We start from the raw sequence: 17,827 nt of genomic DNA on the forward strand, positions 1-17,827 counted from the left end.
GAAGCAGCCATCACATACAACATGATATGACAAACTGCATGTATCACATACAACATGATATGACATTAAACTGCATGTATCACATACAACATGATATGACAAACTGCATGTATCACATACAACATGATATGACAAACTGCATGTATCACATACAACATGATATGACAAACTGCATGTATCACATACAACATGATATGACAAACTGCATGTATCACATACAACATGATATGACATTAAACTGCATGTATCACATACAACATGATATGACATTAAACTGCATGTATCATATGGTTGGAAGGTTGCAAGTTCAAACCCCCGAACTGACAAGGTACAAATCTGTCGTTCTGCCCCTGAACAGGCAGTTAACCCACTGTTCCTAGGCCGTCATTGAAAATAAGAATTTGTTCTTAACTGACTTGCCTGGTTAAATAAAGGTAAAATAAAAATTAAATAAAATCTACAACATGATATTACATTAAACTGCATGTATCATATTGTACACATTAACATTTCATAGGAAAAATGTATTAAAATATAATTGCATCTAAATGGAAAACACTAATCACAAAAGGGCCGTCATCAATTTGACTGATATTTCAACCGTCTTCTGTAAAGAACCTGTTTGTTTCAATACTGTCGGTTTACATCGTTACGTCACACCGGTCAGGAAGAAGAGATTCTCACCTTCCCGACAGCGTATTCCAGAGAGCCGTCATCTTCAGCGGGACAGTTCTGGACCTTCTCCAGGAAGCTGGCATTGTACGGCCCGTCCATCTGAAGCCTGCATCTGGAGGAGAGAGGGTCAGTCACCGTCTGTAAAAGGTCCACTCTGTGATATTCAGAGAGTCACCTTCCGTAAAGGTCCACTCTGTGATATTCAGAGAGTCACCGTCTGTAAAAGGTCCACTCTGTGATATTCAGAGAGTCACCTTCTGTAGAGGTCCACTCTGATATTCAGAGAGTCACCTTCTGTAAAGGTCCACTCTGTGATATTCAGAGAGTCACCTTCTGTAAAGGTCCACTCTGTGATATTCAGAGAGTCACCTTCTGTAAAGGTCCACTCTGTGATATTCAGAGAGTCACCTTCTGTAAAGGTCCACTCTGTGATATTCAGAGAGTCACCTTCTGTAAAGGTCCACTCTGTGATATTCAGAGAGTCACCTTCTGTAAAGGTCCACTCTGTGATATTCAGAGAGTCACCTTCTGTAAAGGTCCACTCTGTGATATTCAGAGAGTCACCTTCTGTAAAGGTCCACTCTGTGATATTCAGAGAGTCACCTTCTGTAAAGGTCCACTCTGTGATATTCAGAGAGTCACCTTCTGTAAAGGTCCACTCTGTGATATTCAGAGAGTCACCTTCTGTAAAGGTCCACTCTGTGATATTCAGAGAGTCACCTTCTGTAAAGGTCCACTCTGTGATATTTTGAAATCACTTTTGATCATTTAAATGAATTCTGGAAAGGTCCACTCACAGATATTCAGAGAGTCACCTGGAAAAGGTCCACTGATTCCAGTATAGTCACCTTCTGAACCACCAATCAGATCATGATTCCAGTATAGAGAGTCACCTTCTGAACCACCAATCAGATCACCTGATTCCAGTATAGAGAGTCACCTTCAGAACCACTCAATCAGATCATGATTCCAGTATATTCAGAGAACCACCAATCAGATCCATGATTCCAGTATAGTCACCTTCTAGAACCACCAATTCAGATCACCTGATTCCAGTATATTCAGAGAGTCACCTTCTGAACCACCAATTCAGAGAGTCATGATTCCACTATGTGACGACCAGAACCACCAATCAGATCATGATTCCAGTATAGTCACCAGAACCACCAATCAGATCATGATTCCACTCTAGATATTCAGAACCACCAATCAGATCATGATTCTAGATATAGAGAGTCACCAGAACCACTCAATTTGAAATCAGCTTTTGATTCCAGTTAAATGAATGTTGGACATGTCAGAACCACCAATCAGATCATGATTCCAGTATAGACTACCAGAACCACCAATCAGATCATGATTCCAGTAGCACCCAAACAGATCATGATTCCAGTATAGACGACCAGAACCACCAATCAGATCATGATTCCAGTATAGACGACTAGAACCACCAATCAGATCATGATTCCAGTATAGACGACCAGAACCACCAATCAGATCATGATTCCAGTATAGACGACCAGAACCACCAATCAGATCATGATTCCAGTATAGACGACCAGAACCACCAATCAGATCATGATTCCAGTATAGACGACTAGAACCACCAATCAGATCATGATTCCAGTATAGACGACCAGAACCACCAATCAGATCATGATTCCAGTATAGACGACCAGAACCACCAATCAGATCATGATTCCAGTATAGACTACCAGAACCACCAATCAGATAGTAGCACCAATCAGATCATGATTCCAGTATAGACGACCAGAAACACCAATCAGATCACCAATCAGATCATGATTCCAGTATAGACTACCAGAACCACCAATCAGATAGTAGCACCAAACAGATCATGATTCCAGTACAAACACCATCCAACACTATAGTTATGGTACACTCAATATGGCCGCCGGTCCATGATGGAACAGTGAGTTGAATGGGAAGGTCCCATTCAAGTCATTCATCTGGTTCAGGTTCTCACCTCTCTTTGGGGAACATTTGTAGATGCTGTTCCACTCGTTTAAGAAGGGGGCTCAAACCCTCAATATCTAAATTATCCAACATCTGAGTCCCCAGGATTTTGTCCAAGACACAATCTTTGGGTAGGCAGTGGTTACCTGAAAAATAAAAATGGATTAGACTCAAAACGATACTCAGTGACCAGTTAATTTATTATTATCTAGTACTGAGTCAGACCCCGTTATGCTTCCACAACAGCCTGAATTCTTCTGCGCATGGAAACATTGCTCAATTGGTAACAAGGGACCTAACGTGCCAGGAAAACATTCCCCGCGCCATTACACCACCAGCCTGTACCGTTGACACCAGGCTGGACGGGGCCATGGACGGATGATGTTTTACCCCAAATCCTGACTCTGCAATCAGAATGACGTAACAGGAAGCGGGATTCGTTGGACCAGGCAATGTTTTTCCACTGCTCATTTGTCCAGTGTTGGTGATCGTGTGCCCACTGGATCACACATGTAACTCTCTAGGCTTAGGGGCTCTATTTTCACATCCGGATAAAAAGTGTGCTCAGAGTAAACTGCCTGTTACTCAGGCCCAGAAGCTAGGATATGCATATAATTGGTAGACTTGGATAGAAAACACTCTAAAGTTTCTAAAACTGTTTGAATGATGTCTGAGTATAACAGAACTGATTTGGCAGGCGAAACCCAGAGCACAAGCCATCCATAGATTTTTTTATTTTATTTTTTTAGGTCAATCTGTTTTCCATTGGTTTCTACGGTAAGCCCGTTTTAAAATAAATATTCTTGCAGTTCCCTATAGCTTCCACTAGATGTCAACAGTCTTCAGAAATTGGTTGATGTTTTTCTTTAGAGAAATGAAGAAGTAGGGCTGTCCAGAACCAGGTTCCTGCGTAGGGCTCTCTAATGTTTTGATGAGCACAACCTGGAACGCGTTTCCTCCGGTATCCAACAAAGTTTATCCCGTCTTAAATTTTATCGATTATTTACGTTAAAAAAAAAAATACCTAAAGTTGTACTAGGAAAGTTGTTTGAAATGTTTGGCTCAAGATTACAGGTAACTTTGATATTTTGTCGTCATGTTGCGCGAGTTGGAACCAGTGTTTTTTTAAAAATCAAATACCCCAAATAAATTGACATTTTGGAGATAAAACGACGGAATTTATCGACCGTTTATGATGTTTCTGGAACATATTGGAGTAGCAACAGAAGAAGATCTTCAAAGGTAAGTCATGAAATATATCTTTATTTCTGAGTTGTGTCGCGCCTGGCGGGTTGAAATATGATTGTCATGTGTTTGTATGATGGGGTGATTGTCATGTGTTTGTATGATGGGGTGATTGTCATGTGTTTGTTTGATGGGGTGATTGTCATGTGTTTGTTTGATGGGGTGATTGTCATGTGTTTGTTTGATGGGGTGATTGTCATGTGTTTGTTTGATGGGGTGATTGTCATGTGGTTGTATGATGGGGTGATTGTCATGTGGTTGTATGTTTGTATGATGGGGTGATTGTCATGTGTTTGTTTGATGGGATGATTGTCATGTGGTTGTTTGATGGGGTGATTGTCATGTGGTTGTATGATTTGATGGGGTGATTGTCATGTGTTTGTTTGATTGATTGTCATGATGGGGTGATTGTCATGTGTTTGTATGATGGGGTGATTGTCATGTGTTTGTATGATGGGGTGATTGTCATGTGTTTGTTTGATGGGGTGATTGTCATGTGGTTGTTTGATGGGGTGATTGTCATGTGGTTGTTTGATGGGGTGATTGTCATGTGGTTGTTTGATGGGGTGATTGTCATGTGGTTGTATGATGGGGTGATTGTCATGTGTTTGTTTGATGGGGTGATTGTCATGTGGTTGTTTGATGGGGTGATTGTCATGTGGTTGTTTGATGGGGTGATTGTCATGTGGTTGTTTGATGGGGTGATTGTCATGTGGTTGTATGATGGGGTGATTGTCATGTGGTTGTATGATGGGGTGATTGTCATGTGGTTGTATGATGGGGTGATTGTTTGATGGGGATTGATGTGTTTGTTTGATGGGATGATTGTTGTTTGATGGGGTGATTGTCATGTGGTTGTATGATGGGGTGATTGTCATGTGGTTGTATGATGGTGATTGTCATGTGGTTGTATGGGGTGATTGTCATGTGGTTGTATGGGGTGGGGTGATTGTCATGTGTTTGTTTGATGGGGTGATTGTCATGTGTTTGTATGATGGGGTGATTGTCATGTGGTTGTATGATGGGGTGATTGTCATGTGTTTGTTTGATGGGGTGATTGTCATGTGTTTGTTTGATGGGGTGATTGTCATGTGGTTGTATGATGGGGTGATTGTCATGTGGTTGTTTGATGGGGTGATTGTCATGTGGTTGTTTGATGGGGTGATTGTCATGTGTTTGTATGATGGGGTGATTGTCATGTGTTTGTATGATGGGGTGATTGTCATGTGTTTGTATGATGGGGTGATTGTCATGTGGTTGTTTGATGGGGTGATTGTCATGTGGTTGTATGATGGGGTGATTGTCATGTGGTTGTATGATGGGGTGATTGTCATGTGTTTGTTTGATGGGATGATTGTCATGTGGTTGTTTGATGGGGTGATTGTCATGTGTTTGTATGATGGGGTGATTGTCATGTGTTTGTTTGATGGGGTGATTGTCATGTGGTTGTATGATGGGGTGATTGTCATGTGTTTGTTTGATGGGGTGTTTGTATGATGGGGTGATTGTCATGTGTTTGTATGATGGGGTGATTGTCATGTGTTTGTTTGATGGGGTGATTGTCATGTGTTTGTATGATGGGGTGATTGTCATGTGTTTGTTTGATGGGGTGATTGTCATGTGTTTGTATGATGGGGTGATTGTCATGTGTTTGTATGATGGGGTGATTGTCATGTGTTTGTATGATGGGGTGATTGTCATGTGGTTGTATGATGGGGTGATTGTCATGTGTTTGTTTGATGGGGTGATTGTCATGTGTTTGTATGATGGGGTGATTGTCATGTGTTTGTATGATGGGGTGATTGTCATGTGTTTGTTTGATGGGGTGATTGTCATGTGGTTGTTTGATGGGGTGATTGTCATGTGGTTGTATGATGGGGTGATTGTCATGTGTTTGTATGATGGGGTGATTGTCATGTGTTTGTATGATGGGGTGATTGTCATGTGTTTGTATGATGGGGTGATTGTGTGTTTGTATGATGGGGTGATTGTCATGTGTTTGTTTGATGGGGTGATTGTCATGTGTTTGTTTGATGGGGTGATTGTCATGTGTTTGTATGATGGGGTGATTGTCATGTGGTTGTTTGATGGGGTGATTGTCATGTGGTTGTATGATGGGGTGATTGTCATGTGTTGTTTGATGGGGTGATTGTTGTGATGGGGATTGTCATGTGGTTGTTTGATGGGGTGATTGTCATGTGTTTGTTTGATGGGGTGATTGTCATGTGTTTGTTTGATGGGGTGATTGTCATGTGTTTGTTTGATGGGGTGATTGTCATGTGTTTGTATGATGGGGTGATTGTCATGTGGTTGTTTGATGGGGTGATTGTCATGTGTTTGTTTGATGGGGTGATTGTCATGTGTTTGTATGATGGGGTGTTTGTATGATGGGGTGTTTGTCATGGGGTGTTTGTATGATGGGGTGATTGTCATGTGGTTGTATGATGGGGTGTTTGTATGATGGGATGATTGTCATGTGTTTGTATGATGGGGTGTTTGTATGATGGGGTGATTGTCATGTGTTTGTATGATGGGATGATTGTCATGTGTTTGTATGATGGGGTGATTGTCATGTGTTTGTATGATGGGGTGTTTGTATGATGGGGTGATTGTCATGTGTTTGTATGATGGGGTGATTGTCATGTGTTTGTATGATGGGGTGTTTGTATGATGGGATGATTGTCATGTGTTTGTATGATGGGGTGATTGTCATGTGTTTGTATGATGGGGTGATTGTCATGTGGTTGTATGATGGGGTGATTGTCATGTGTTTGTATGATGGGGTGTTTGTTTGATGGGGTGATTGTCATGTGTTTGTTTGATGGGGTGATTGTCATGTGTTTGGGGGTGATTGTCATGTGTTTGTATGATGGGGGATTGTCATGTGTTTGTATGATGGGGTGATTGTCATGTGTTTGTATGATGGGGTGATTGTCATGTGGTTGTATGATGGTGATTGTCATGTGTTTGTATGATGGGGTGATTGTCATGTGTTTGTATGATGGGGTGAAAGTCAAATGGGGTTTGTCATGTTTTGTATGATGGGGTGATTGTCATGTGTTTGTTTGATGGGATGATTGTCATGTGTTTGTTTGAAATGATCATGTGTTTGTATGATGGGGTGATTGTCATGTGTTTGTTTGATGGGGTGATTGTCATGTGTTTGTATGATGGGGTGATTGTCATGTTTTGTATGATGAAGCTGTCCTCAGATAATCGCTTTCACCGTAAAGCCTTTTTGAAATCTGACACTGTGGCTAGATTAACAAGAAGTTAAGCTTTATTTGTGTGTGTGGTTTGGCGTGGGGGTGTGGTTTGGCGTGGGGGTGTGGTTTGGCGTGGAGCAGTGGTTTGAGCCAAGGGGTCTGGTTTGGCGTGGGGTCCCGTTTGGCGTGGGGCAGGTTTGGTGTGCCAAGTGTGGTTTGGTGTGGGGGTGTGGTTTGGTGTGGGGGTGTGGTTTGCACTTGTGAATGTATGAAAGTCAAATATTTGTTATATTTCTTTTTGAACTTGGCGCTCTGCCATTTCCCGGATGTTGTCAAATCGATCAACGGGATTTGAGCCACTTAAGAGTTAAAACGGCCCATTTGTTGACATCCCCCATTCACGCCCTGATGAAGGCATAACAGACGAACCACATCTGTGACGTCATTAGAAACACTGCAGTGAAGCAGGTCCTGTGCCCCAGAGCAGCCTAGAGCCAAGTCTCCCTGCCAAGTCTCACCGTTACGTAGCAGGTCCCGTGCCCCAGAGCAGCCTAGAGCCAAGTCTCCCTGCCAAGTCTCACCGTTACGTAGCAGGTCCTGTGCCCCAGAGCAGCCTAGAGCCAAGTCTCCCTGCCAAGTCTCACCGTTACGTAGCAGGTCCCGTGCCCCAGAGCAGCCTAGAGCCAAGTCTCCCTGCCAAGTCTCACCGTTACGTAGCAGGTCCCGTGCCCCAGAGCAGCCTAGAGCCAAGTCTCACCGTTACGTAGCAGGTCCTGTGCCCCAGAGCAGCCTAGAGCCAAGTCTCCCTGCCAAGTCTCACCGTTACGTAGCAGGTCCCGTGCCCCAGAGCAGCCTAGAGCCAAGTCTCACCGTTACGTAGCAGGTCCCGTGCCCCAGAGCAGCCTAGAGCCAAGTCTCCCTGCCAAGTCTCACCGTTACGTAGCAGGTCCTGTGCCCCAGAGCAGCCTAGAGCCAAGTCTCCCTGCCAAGTCTCACCGTTACGTAGCAGGTCCTGTGCCCCAGAGCAGCCTAGAGCCAAGTCTCCCTGCCAAGTCTCACCGTTGCGTAGCAGGTCCTGTGCCCCAGAGCAGCCTAGAGCCAAGTCTCCCTGTCAAGTCTCACCATTGCGTAGCAGGTCCTGTGCCCCAGAGCAGCCTAGAGCCAAGTCTCCCTGTCAAGTCTCACCGTTGCGTAGCAGGTCCTGTGCCCCAGAGCAGCCTAGAGCCAAGTCTCCCTGTCAAGTCTCACCGTTACGTAGCAGGTCCTGTGCCCCAGAGCAGCCTAGAGCCAAGTCTCACCGTTACATAGCAGGTCCTGTGCCCCAGAGCAGCCTAGAGCCAAGTCTCACCGTTGCGTAGCAGGTCCCGGTGCAGCAGGCTGGCCTCACACATCACTCTGCCCTCAGACAGGTGTGTCTTCCTGAGCTGCCCGGAGCGAGGACAGTCCCAGGAGCTCAACAGGGCGCTCACGATCACCTGAATCAACTCATGCAGAACCACCTGGGGTAGAAACAAAAGTTACAGGTCAAGAGGACACATTAGAAATATTACTCAAATATCCTGTATTGTGTGTTGACAGAGTAAATATAAATATACAGGATAACCAGAAACCCACAACAACCAACATTAAAAAGGAACGCGAAACACTAATATGCGGATGTCTCGTTTGGATACCAACTTTACTAGACTGCTGCCTGTTGAGAAGGCTGCCACTAGGGAGGAAGTATGGTCGTAGATGCTGAGCCAATTCATCCAGGTCCTGCAACACGTCGGCATCATCATTACAGCTATAGATACACTCTCCACCCTGGATAGACAGAGTAAGGAAAGATGTATAAAAAATAAAAAATAAAATAAATAAAAGGCGCTGTAAGTGATTTGTCAAGCCAAAAGGGCTGGGAAATGCCAGGGACCAAACGATATCACAACACTTGAGATGCAGATTCTATATGTATTGGGATTTTGTGGATTCGATTTTCCAAACATATTGCTCACCATATGTCTGCTGCAGAGTGATAAGCGAGAGCCATGAGAAAACACATTTTGATCATCAGTCATGGAAATGGAAATAAAATAAGAAAACATGTTGGCTCACTACTTAAAAAAGACGGAGAGAACAAGCTATGTTGAAAAAAAAATAATGGAGTTTTGGTGCAGGTACAACCAACTACGGCAAAAATATTAATGATAAAAATAATAGTGTGATATATCGTCAACAATAATATCCCGATATGCAACAATCGATTTCTCCACCCTCACTACAAGCCAATCACTGCCCCCCCAGGTCTGCAGGGTCTATACTATATAACAGAAATATATATATAACAGAAATTAAACTAAATCTTGGTTACCTAGACCGGGGCACAGGATAACTCACATTTTACTGGTCACGGTTAGCAGATAATATTGCGAGTGTAGCGAAATGCTTGTTGGCATTCGGATAACCTGGTGAAAGCTCTGACATACCTTGAAAATGTTGAAGTTATTCTGTGGTTCCTCTATCAAGTTCTTGATGGCGAGGGACATTCTCTGTTTGTTCCTGGGCAGAGAGATTCAGGGTGAGTATGTATTGAAGAGCACCAGGCTCTACTCTGAACAGGGCTTGATATCGGTCTGAACAGGGCTTGATATCGGTCTGAACAGGGCTTGATATCGGTCTGAACAGGGCTTGATATCGGTCTGAACAGGGCTTGATATCAGTCTGAACATTAAACCCCTCAGTGGATATGACCTGGTCTATTAAACCCCTCAGTGAATATGACCTGGTCTATTAAACCCCTCAGTGAATATGACCTGGTCTATTAAACCCCTCAGTGGATATGACCTGGTCTATTAAACCACTCAGTGAATATGACCTGGTCTATTAAACCCCTCAGTGAATATGACCTGGTCTATTAAACCCCTCAGTGAATATGACCTGGTCTATTAAACCCCTCAGTGAATATGACCTGGTCTATTAAACCCCTCAGTGAATATGACCTGGTCTATTAAACCCCTCAGTGAATATGACCTGGTCTATTAAACCCCTCAGTGAATATGACCTGGTCTATTAAACCCCTCAGTGAATATGACCTGGTCTATTAAACCCCTCAGTGAATATGACCTGGTCTATTAAACCCCTCAGTGAATATGAATATGAATATGACCTGGTCTATTAAACCCCTCAGTGAATATGACCTGGTCTATTAAACCCCTCAGTGAATATGAATATGACCTGGTCTATTAAACCCCTCAGTGAATATGACCTGGTCTATTAAACCCCTCAGTGAATATGACCTGGTCTATTAAACCCTCAGTGAATATGACCTGGTCTATATGAATATGACCTGGTCTATTAAACCCTCAGTGAATATGACCTGGTCTATTAAACCCCTGAATATGACCTGGTCTATTAAACCCTCAGTGGATATGACCTGGTCTAAAACCCCTCAGTGAATATGACCTGGTCTATTAAACCCCTCAGTGAATATGAATATGACCTGGTCTATTAAACCACTCAGTGAATATGAATATGACCTGGTCTATTAAACCCCTCAGTGAATATGAATATGACCTGGTCTATTAAACCCCTCAGTGAATATGACCTGGTCTATTAAACCCCTCAGTGGATATGACCTGGTCTATTAAACCCCTCAGTGGATATGACCTGGTCTATTAAACCCCTCAGTGAATATGAATATGACCTGGTCTATTAAACCCCTCAGTGGATATGACCTGGTCTATTAAACCCTCAGTGGATATGACCTGGTCTATTAAACCCTCAGTGAATATGACCTGGTCTATTAAACCCCTCAGTGAATATGACCTGGTCTATTAAACCCCTCAGTGAATATGACCTGGTCTATTAAACCCCTCAGTGAATATGACCTGGTCTATTAAACCCCTCAGTGAATATGACCTGGTCTATTAAACCCTCAGTGAATATGACCTGGTCTATTAAACCCTCAGTGAATATGACCTGGTCTATTAAACCCTCAGTGAATATGACCTGGTCTATTAAACCCTCAGTGAATATGACCTGGTCTATTAAACCCCTCAGTGAATATGACCTGGTCTATTAAACCCCTCAGTGAATATGACCTGGTCTATTAAACCACTCAGTGAATATGACCTGGTCTATTAAACCCCTCAGTGAATATGAATATGACCTGGTCTATTAAACCCCTCAGTGAATATGACCTGGTCTATTAAACCCTCAGTGAATATGACCTGGTCTATTAAACCCCTCAGTGAATATGACCTGGTCTATTAAACCCCTCAGTGAATATGACCTGGTCTATTAAACCCCTCAGTGAATATGACCTGGTCTATTAAACCCCTCAGTGAATATGACCTGGTCTATTAAACCCCTCAGTGGATATGACCTGGTCTATTAAACCCCTCAGTGAATATGACCTGGTCTATTAAACCCCTCAGTGAATATGACCTGGTCTATTAAACCCCTCAGTGAATATGACCTGGTCTATTAAACCCTCAGTGAATATGACCTGGTCTATTAAACCCCTCAGTGAATATGACCTGGTCTATTAAACCCCTCAGTGAATATGACCTGGTCTATTAAACCCTCAGTGGATATGACCTGGTCTATTAAACCCCTCAGTGGATATGACCTGGTCTATTAAACCCCCCAGTGAATATGACCTGGTCTATTAAACCCCTCAGTGGATATGACCTGGTCTATTAAACCCCTCAGTGAATATGACCTGGTCTATTAAACCCCTCAGTGAATATGACCTGGTCTATTAAACCCCTCAGTGAATATGACCTGGTCTATTAAACCCCTCAGTGGATATGAATATGACCTGGTCTATTAAACCCCTCAGTGAATATGAATATGACCTGGTCTATTAAACCCCTCAGTGAATATGACCTGGTCTATTAAACCCCTCAGTGAATATGACCTGGTCTATTAAACCCCTCAGTGAATATGACCTGGTCTACTAAACCCCTCAGTGAATATGACCTGGTCTATTAAACCCCTCAGTGGATATGACCTGGTCTATTAAACCCCTCAGTGAATATGACCTGGTCTACTAAACCACTCAGTGGATATGACCTGGTCTATTAAACCCCTCAGTGGATATGACCTGGTCTATTAAACCCCTCAGTGGATATGACCTGGTCTATTAAACCCCTCAGTGAATATGACCTGGTCTATTAAACCCCTCAGTGAATATGACCTGGTCTATTAAACCCCTCAGTGAATATGACCTGGTCTATTAAACCCCTCAGTGAATATGACCTGGTCTATTAAACCCCTCAGTGAATATGAATATGACCTGGTCTATTAAACCACTCAGTGAATATGACCTGGTCTATTAAACCACTCAGTGAATATGACCTGGTCTATTAAACCACTCAGTGAATATGACCTGGTCTATTAAACCCCTCAGTGGATATGACCTGGTCTATTAAACCCCTCAGTGAATATGACCTGGTCTATTAAACCCCTCAGTGAATATGACCTGGTCTATTAAACCCCTCAGTGAATATGACCTGGTCTATTAAACCCCTCAGTGAATATGAATATGACCTGGTCTATTAAACCCTCAGTGAATATGACCTGGTCTATTAAACCCCTCAGTGGATATGACCTGGTCTATTAAATCCCTCAGTGAATATGACCTGGTCTATTAAACCCCTCAGTGGATATGACCTGGTCTATTAAACCCCTCAGTGAATATGACCTGGTCTATTAAACCCCTCAGTGGATATGACCTGGTCTATTAAACCCCTCAGTGAATATGACCTGGTCTATTAAACCCCTCAGTGAATATGACCTGGTCTATTAAACCACTCAGTGGATATGACCTGGTCTATTAAACCACTCAGTGAATATGACCTGGTCTATTAAACCACTCAGTGGATATGACCTGGTCTATTAAACCCCTCAGTGGATATGAATATGACCTGGTCTATTAAACCCCTCAGTGAATATGACCTGGTCTATTAAACCACTCAGTGAATATGACCTGGTCTATTAAACCCTCAGTGGATATGACCTGGTCTATTAAACCCCTCAGTGAATATGACCTGGTCTATTAAACCCCTCAGTGAATATGACCTGGTCTATTAAACCCCTCAGTGAATATGACCTGGTCTATTAAACCCCTCAGTGAATATGACCTGGTCTATTAAACCCCTCAGTGAATATGACCTGGTCTATTAAACCCCTCAGTGGATATGACCTGGTCTATTAAACCCCTCAGTGGATATGACCTGGTCTATTAAACCCCTCAGTGAATATGACCTGGTCTATTAAACCCCTCAGTGGATATGACCTGGTCTATTAAACCCCTCAGTGAATATGACCTGGTCTATGAATATGACCTGGTCTATTAAACCCCTCAGTGAATATGACCTGGTCTATTAAACCCTCAGTGAATATGACCTGGTCTATTAAACCCCTCAGTGAATATGACCTGGTCTATTAAACCCTCAGTGAATATGACCTGGTCTATTAAACCCCTCAGTGAATATGACCTGGTCTATTAAACCCCTCAGTGAATATGACCTGGTCTATTAAACCCCTCAGTGAATATGACCTGGTCTATTAAACCCTCAGTGAATATGACCTGGTCTATTAAACCCTCAGTGGATATGACCTGGTCTATTAAACCCTCAGTGAATATGACCTGGTCTATTAAACCCTCAGTGGATATGACCTGGTCTATTAAACCCTCAGTGAATATGACCTGGTCTATTAAACCCTCAGTGAATATGACCTGGTCTATTAAACCCTCAGTGAATATGACCTGGTCTATTAAACCCCTCAGTGAATATGACCTGGTCTATTAAACCCCTCAGTGAATATGACCTGGTCTATTAAACCCTCAGTGAATATGACCTGGTCTATTAAACCCCTCAGTGAATATGAATATGACCTGGTCTATTAAACCCCTCAGTGAATATGAATATGACCTGGTCTATTAAACCCCTCAGTGAATATGAATATGACCTGGTCTATTAAACCCTCAGTGAATATGAATATGACCTGGTCTATTAAACCCCTCAGTGAATATGACCTGGTCTATTAAACCCTCAGTGAATATGAATATGACCTGGTCTATTAAACCCCTCAGTGGATATGACCTGGTCTATTAAACCCTCAGTGAATATGACCTGGTCTATTAAACCACTCAGTGAATATGAATATGACCTGGTCTATTAAACCCCTCAGTGAATATGACCTGGTCTATTAAACCCTCAGTGAATATGACCTGGTCTATTAAACCCCTCAGTGAATATGACCTGGTCTATTAAACCCTCAGTGAATATGACCTGGTCTATTAAACCCCTCAGTGGATATGACCTGGTCTATTAAACCCTCAGTGAATATGACCTGGTCTATTAAACCCCAGTGGATATGACCTGGTCTATTAAACCCCTCAGTGAATATGACCTGGTCTATTAAACCCCTCAGTGAATATGACCTGGTCTATTAAACCCTCAGTGAATATGACCTGGTCTATTAAACCCTCAGTGAATATGACCTGGTCTATTAAACCCCTCAGTGAATATGACCTGGTCTATTAAACCCTCAGTGAATATGACCTGGTCTATTAAACCCCTCAGTGAATATGACCTGGTCTATTAAACCCTCAGTGAATATGACCTGGTCTATTAAACCCCTCAGTGAATATGACCTGGTCTATTAAACCCTCAGTGAATATGACCTGGTCTATTAAACCCTCAGTGGATATGACCTGGTCTATTAAACCCTCAGTGAATATGACCTGGTCTATTAAACCCAGTGGATATGACCTGGTCTAGTGAATATGACCTGGTCTATTAAACCCTCAGTGAATATGACCTGGTCTATTAAACCACTCAGTGAATATGACCTGGTCTATTAAACCCTCAGTGAATATGACCTGGTCTATTAAACCCTCAGTGAATATGACCTGGTCTATTAAACCCTCAGTGAATATGACCTGGTCTATTAAACCCCTCAGTGAATATGACCTGGTCTATTAAACCACTCAGTGAATATGACCTGGTCTATTAAACCACTCAGTGAATATGACCTGGTCTATTAAACCCCTCAGTGAATATGACCTGGTCTATTAAACCCCTCAGTGAATATGAATATGACCTGGTCTATTAAACCCCTCAGTGAATATGACCTGGTCTATTAAACCCCTCAGTGAATATGACCTGGTCTATTAAACCCCTCAGTGAATATGACCTGGTCTATTAAACCCCTCAGTGAATATGACCTGGTCTATTAAACCCCTCAGTGAATATGACCTGGTCTATTAAACCCTCAGTGAATATGACCTGGTCTATTAAACCCCTCAGTGAATATGACCTGGTCTATTAAACCCTCAGTGAATATGAATATGACCTGGTCTATTAAACCACTCAGTGAATATGACCTGGTCTATTAAACCCCTCAGTGAATATGACCTGGTCTATTAAACCCCTCAGTGAATATGACCTGGTCTATTAAACCACTCAGTGAATAATATGACCTGGTCTATTAAACCCTCAGTGAATATGACCTGGTCTATTAAACCCTCAGTGAATATGACCTGGTCTATTAAACCCCTCAGTGAATATGACCTGGTCTATTAAACCCTCAGTGGATATGACCTGGTCTATTAAACCCTCAGTGGATATGAATATGACCTGGTCTATTAAACCCCTCAGTGAATATGACCTGGTCTATTAAACCCCTCAGTGAATATGACCTGGTCTATTAAACCCCTCAGTGAATATGACCTGGTCTATTAAACCCCTCAGTGAATATGACCTGGTCTATTAAACCCCTCAGTGAATATGACCTGGTCTATTAAACCCCTCAGTGGATATGAATATGACCTGGTCTATTAAACCCCTCAGTGGATATGACCTGGTCTATTAAACCCTCAGTGAATATGACCTGGTCTATTAAACCCCTCAGTGAATATGACCTGGTCTATTAAACCCCTCAGTGAATATGACCTGGTCTAAAACCCCTAGTGATATGACCTGGTCTATTAAACCCTCAGTGAATATGACCTGGTCTATTAAACCACTCAGTGAATATGACCTGGTCTATTAAACCCTCAGTGAATATGACCTGGTCTATTAAACCCCTCAGTGAATATGACCTGGTCTATTAAACCCTCAGTGAATATGACCTGGTCTATTAAACCCCTCAGTGAATATGAATATGACCTGGTCTATTAAACCCTCAGTGAATATGAATATGACCTGGTCTATTAAACCACTCAGTGAATATGACCTGGTCTATTAAACCCCTCAGTGAATATGACCTGGTCTATTAAACCCCCTCAGTGAATATGACCTGGTCTATTAAACCCTCAGTGAATATGACCTGGTCTATTAAACCCCTCAGTGGATATGACCTGGTCTATTAAACCCCTCAGTGAATATGACCTGGTCTATTAAACCCTCAGTGGATATGACCTGGTCTATTAAACCCCTCAGTGGATATGACCTGGTCTATTAAACCCCTCAGTGAATACCTGGTCTATTAAACCCTCAGTGGATATGACCTGGTCTATTAAACCACTCAGTGAATATGACCTGGTCTATTAAACCCCTCAGTGAATATGACCTGGTCTATTAAACCCTCAGTGAATATGAATATGACCTGGTCTATTAAACCCCTCAGTGAATATGAATATGACCTGGTCTATTAAACCCCTCAGTGAATATGACCTGGTCTATTAAACCACTCAGTGGATATGACCTGGTCTATTAAACCCCTCAGTGAATATGACCTGGTCTATTAAACCCTCAGTGAATATGACCTGGTCTATTAAACCCCTCAGTGGATTTGACCTGGTCTATTAAACCCCTCAGTGAATATGACCTGGTCTATTAAACCCTCAGTGGATATGACCTGGTCTATTAAACCCCTCAGTGAATATGACCTGGTCTATTAAACCACTCAGTGGATATGAATATGACCTGGTCTATTAAACCCCTCAGTGAATATGACCTGGTCTATTAAACCCCTCAGTGGATATGACCTGGTCTATTAAACCCCTCAGTGAATATGACCTGGTCTATTAAACCCCTCAGTGAATATGACCTGGTCTATTAAACCCCTCAGTGGATATGACCTGGTCTATTAAACCCCTCAGTGAATATGACCTGGTCTATTAAACCCCTCAGTGAATATGACCTGGTCTATTAAACCCCTCAGTGAATATGACCTGGTCTATTAAACCCCTCAGTGGATATGAATATGACCTGGTCTATTAAACCACTCAGTGAATATGACCTGGTCTATTATAGTGATAACTGGGGGGTGAAGGGTACTGTTACTTACCCAGAGAACAGGTCTAAGGGACAGTGATAACTGGGGAGGGGGGGTGAAGGGTACTGTTACTTACCCTGAGAACAGGTCCAAGGGACAGTGATAACGGGGGGGTGTAGGGTACTGTTACTTACCCTGAGAACAGGTCTAAGGGACAGTGATAACTGGGGGGTGAAGGGTACTGTTACTTACCCTGAGGACAGGTCCAGGGGACAGTGATAACGGGGGGTGAAGGGTACTGTTACTTACCCTGAGAACAGGTCCAAGGGACAGTACCGGCTCAGCCGTTTCCACTTTCCATTGGCTAACTGTTTATTTAGAGAGAAGACCACAACAGTCAGTCTCCATCAGGTGCAATTCTACAATCCCACCACCAGGGGGCAGATACCTATTACACCAGAACAGTCAACTTTCACAACAAATGTCCTACAAGAACATTTCAAACGCATTTC

General features: G+C 42.7%; 1 protein-coding gene and 2 long non-coding RNA genes across 6 annotated transcripts in view; all 3 read right to left on the reverse strand.

Moving 5' to 3' along the window:
* Nucleotides 1-17,827, reverse strand: part of LOC118379714 (inositol-pentakisphosphate 2-kinase-like) — a 35,634-nt gene that overhangs the window by 1,146 nt on the left and 16,661 nt on the right. Inside the window, exons 7-12 of the mRNA XM_052526159.1 lie at nt 17,625-17,683; nt 9,569-9,641; nt 8,781-8,909; nt 8,452-8,602; nt 2,663-2,798; nt 685-787 (exon numbers count right to left, since the gene is read on the reverse strand). Of these exons, the coding sequence (XP_052382119.1) occupies nt 685-787; nt 2,663-2,798; nt 8,452-8,602; nt 8,781-8,909; nt 9,569-9,641; nt 17,625-17,683 (651 nt within the window). The remainder of the gene's footprint in view (nt 1-684; nt 788-2,662; nt 2,799-8,451; nt 8,603-8,780; nt 8,910-9,568; nt 9,642-17,624; nt 17,684-17,827) is intronic.
* LOC127931996 (uncharacterized) lies at nt 10,566-15,360 on the reverse strand. Of its 4 annotated transcripts, XR_008143465.1 has the most exons (5): nt 15,130-15,360; nt 11,682-12,567; nt 11,312-11,466; nt 11,152-11,213; nt 10,572-10,655 (listed from the first exon to the last, which is right to left on the reverse strand). It is a non-coding gene; the product is annotated as an uncharacterized LOC127931996 (long non-coding RNA). The 4 variants fall into 4 exon arrangements; XR_008143463.1 differs by lacking the exon at nt 11,152-11,213 and having other exon boundaries at nt 10,566-10,748; XR_008143466.1 differs by lacking the exon at nt 10,572-10,655 and having other exon boundaries at nt 11,106-11,213; nt 11,343-11,466.
* On the reverse strand, nt 15,446-17,338 carry LOC127931997 (uncharacterized). The gene is made up of 4 exons (XR_008143467.1): nt 17,024-17,338; nt 16,704-16,740; nt 15,734-15,925; nt 15,446-15,480 (listed from the first exon to the last, which is right to left on the reverse strand). It is a non-coding gene; the product is annotated as an uncharacterized LOC127931997 (long non-coding RNA).

Source organism: Oncorhynchus keta, chromosome 10 (genome assembly GCF_023373465.1).
Source record: "Oncorhynchus keta strain PuntledgeMale-10-30-2019 chromosome 10, Oket_V2, whole genome shotgun sequence".
Lineage (NCBI taxonomy): Eukaryota > Metazoa > Chordata > Actinopteri > Salmoniformes > Salmonidae > Oncorhynchus > Oncorhynchus keta.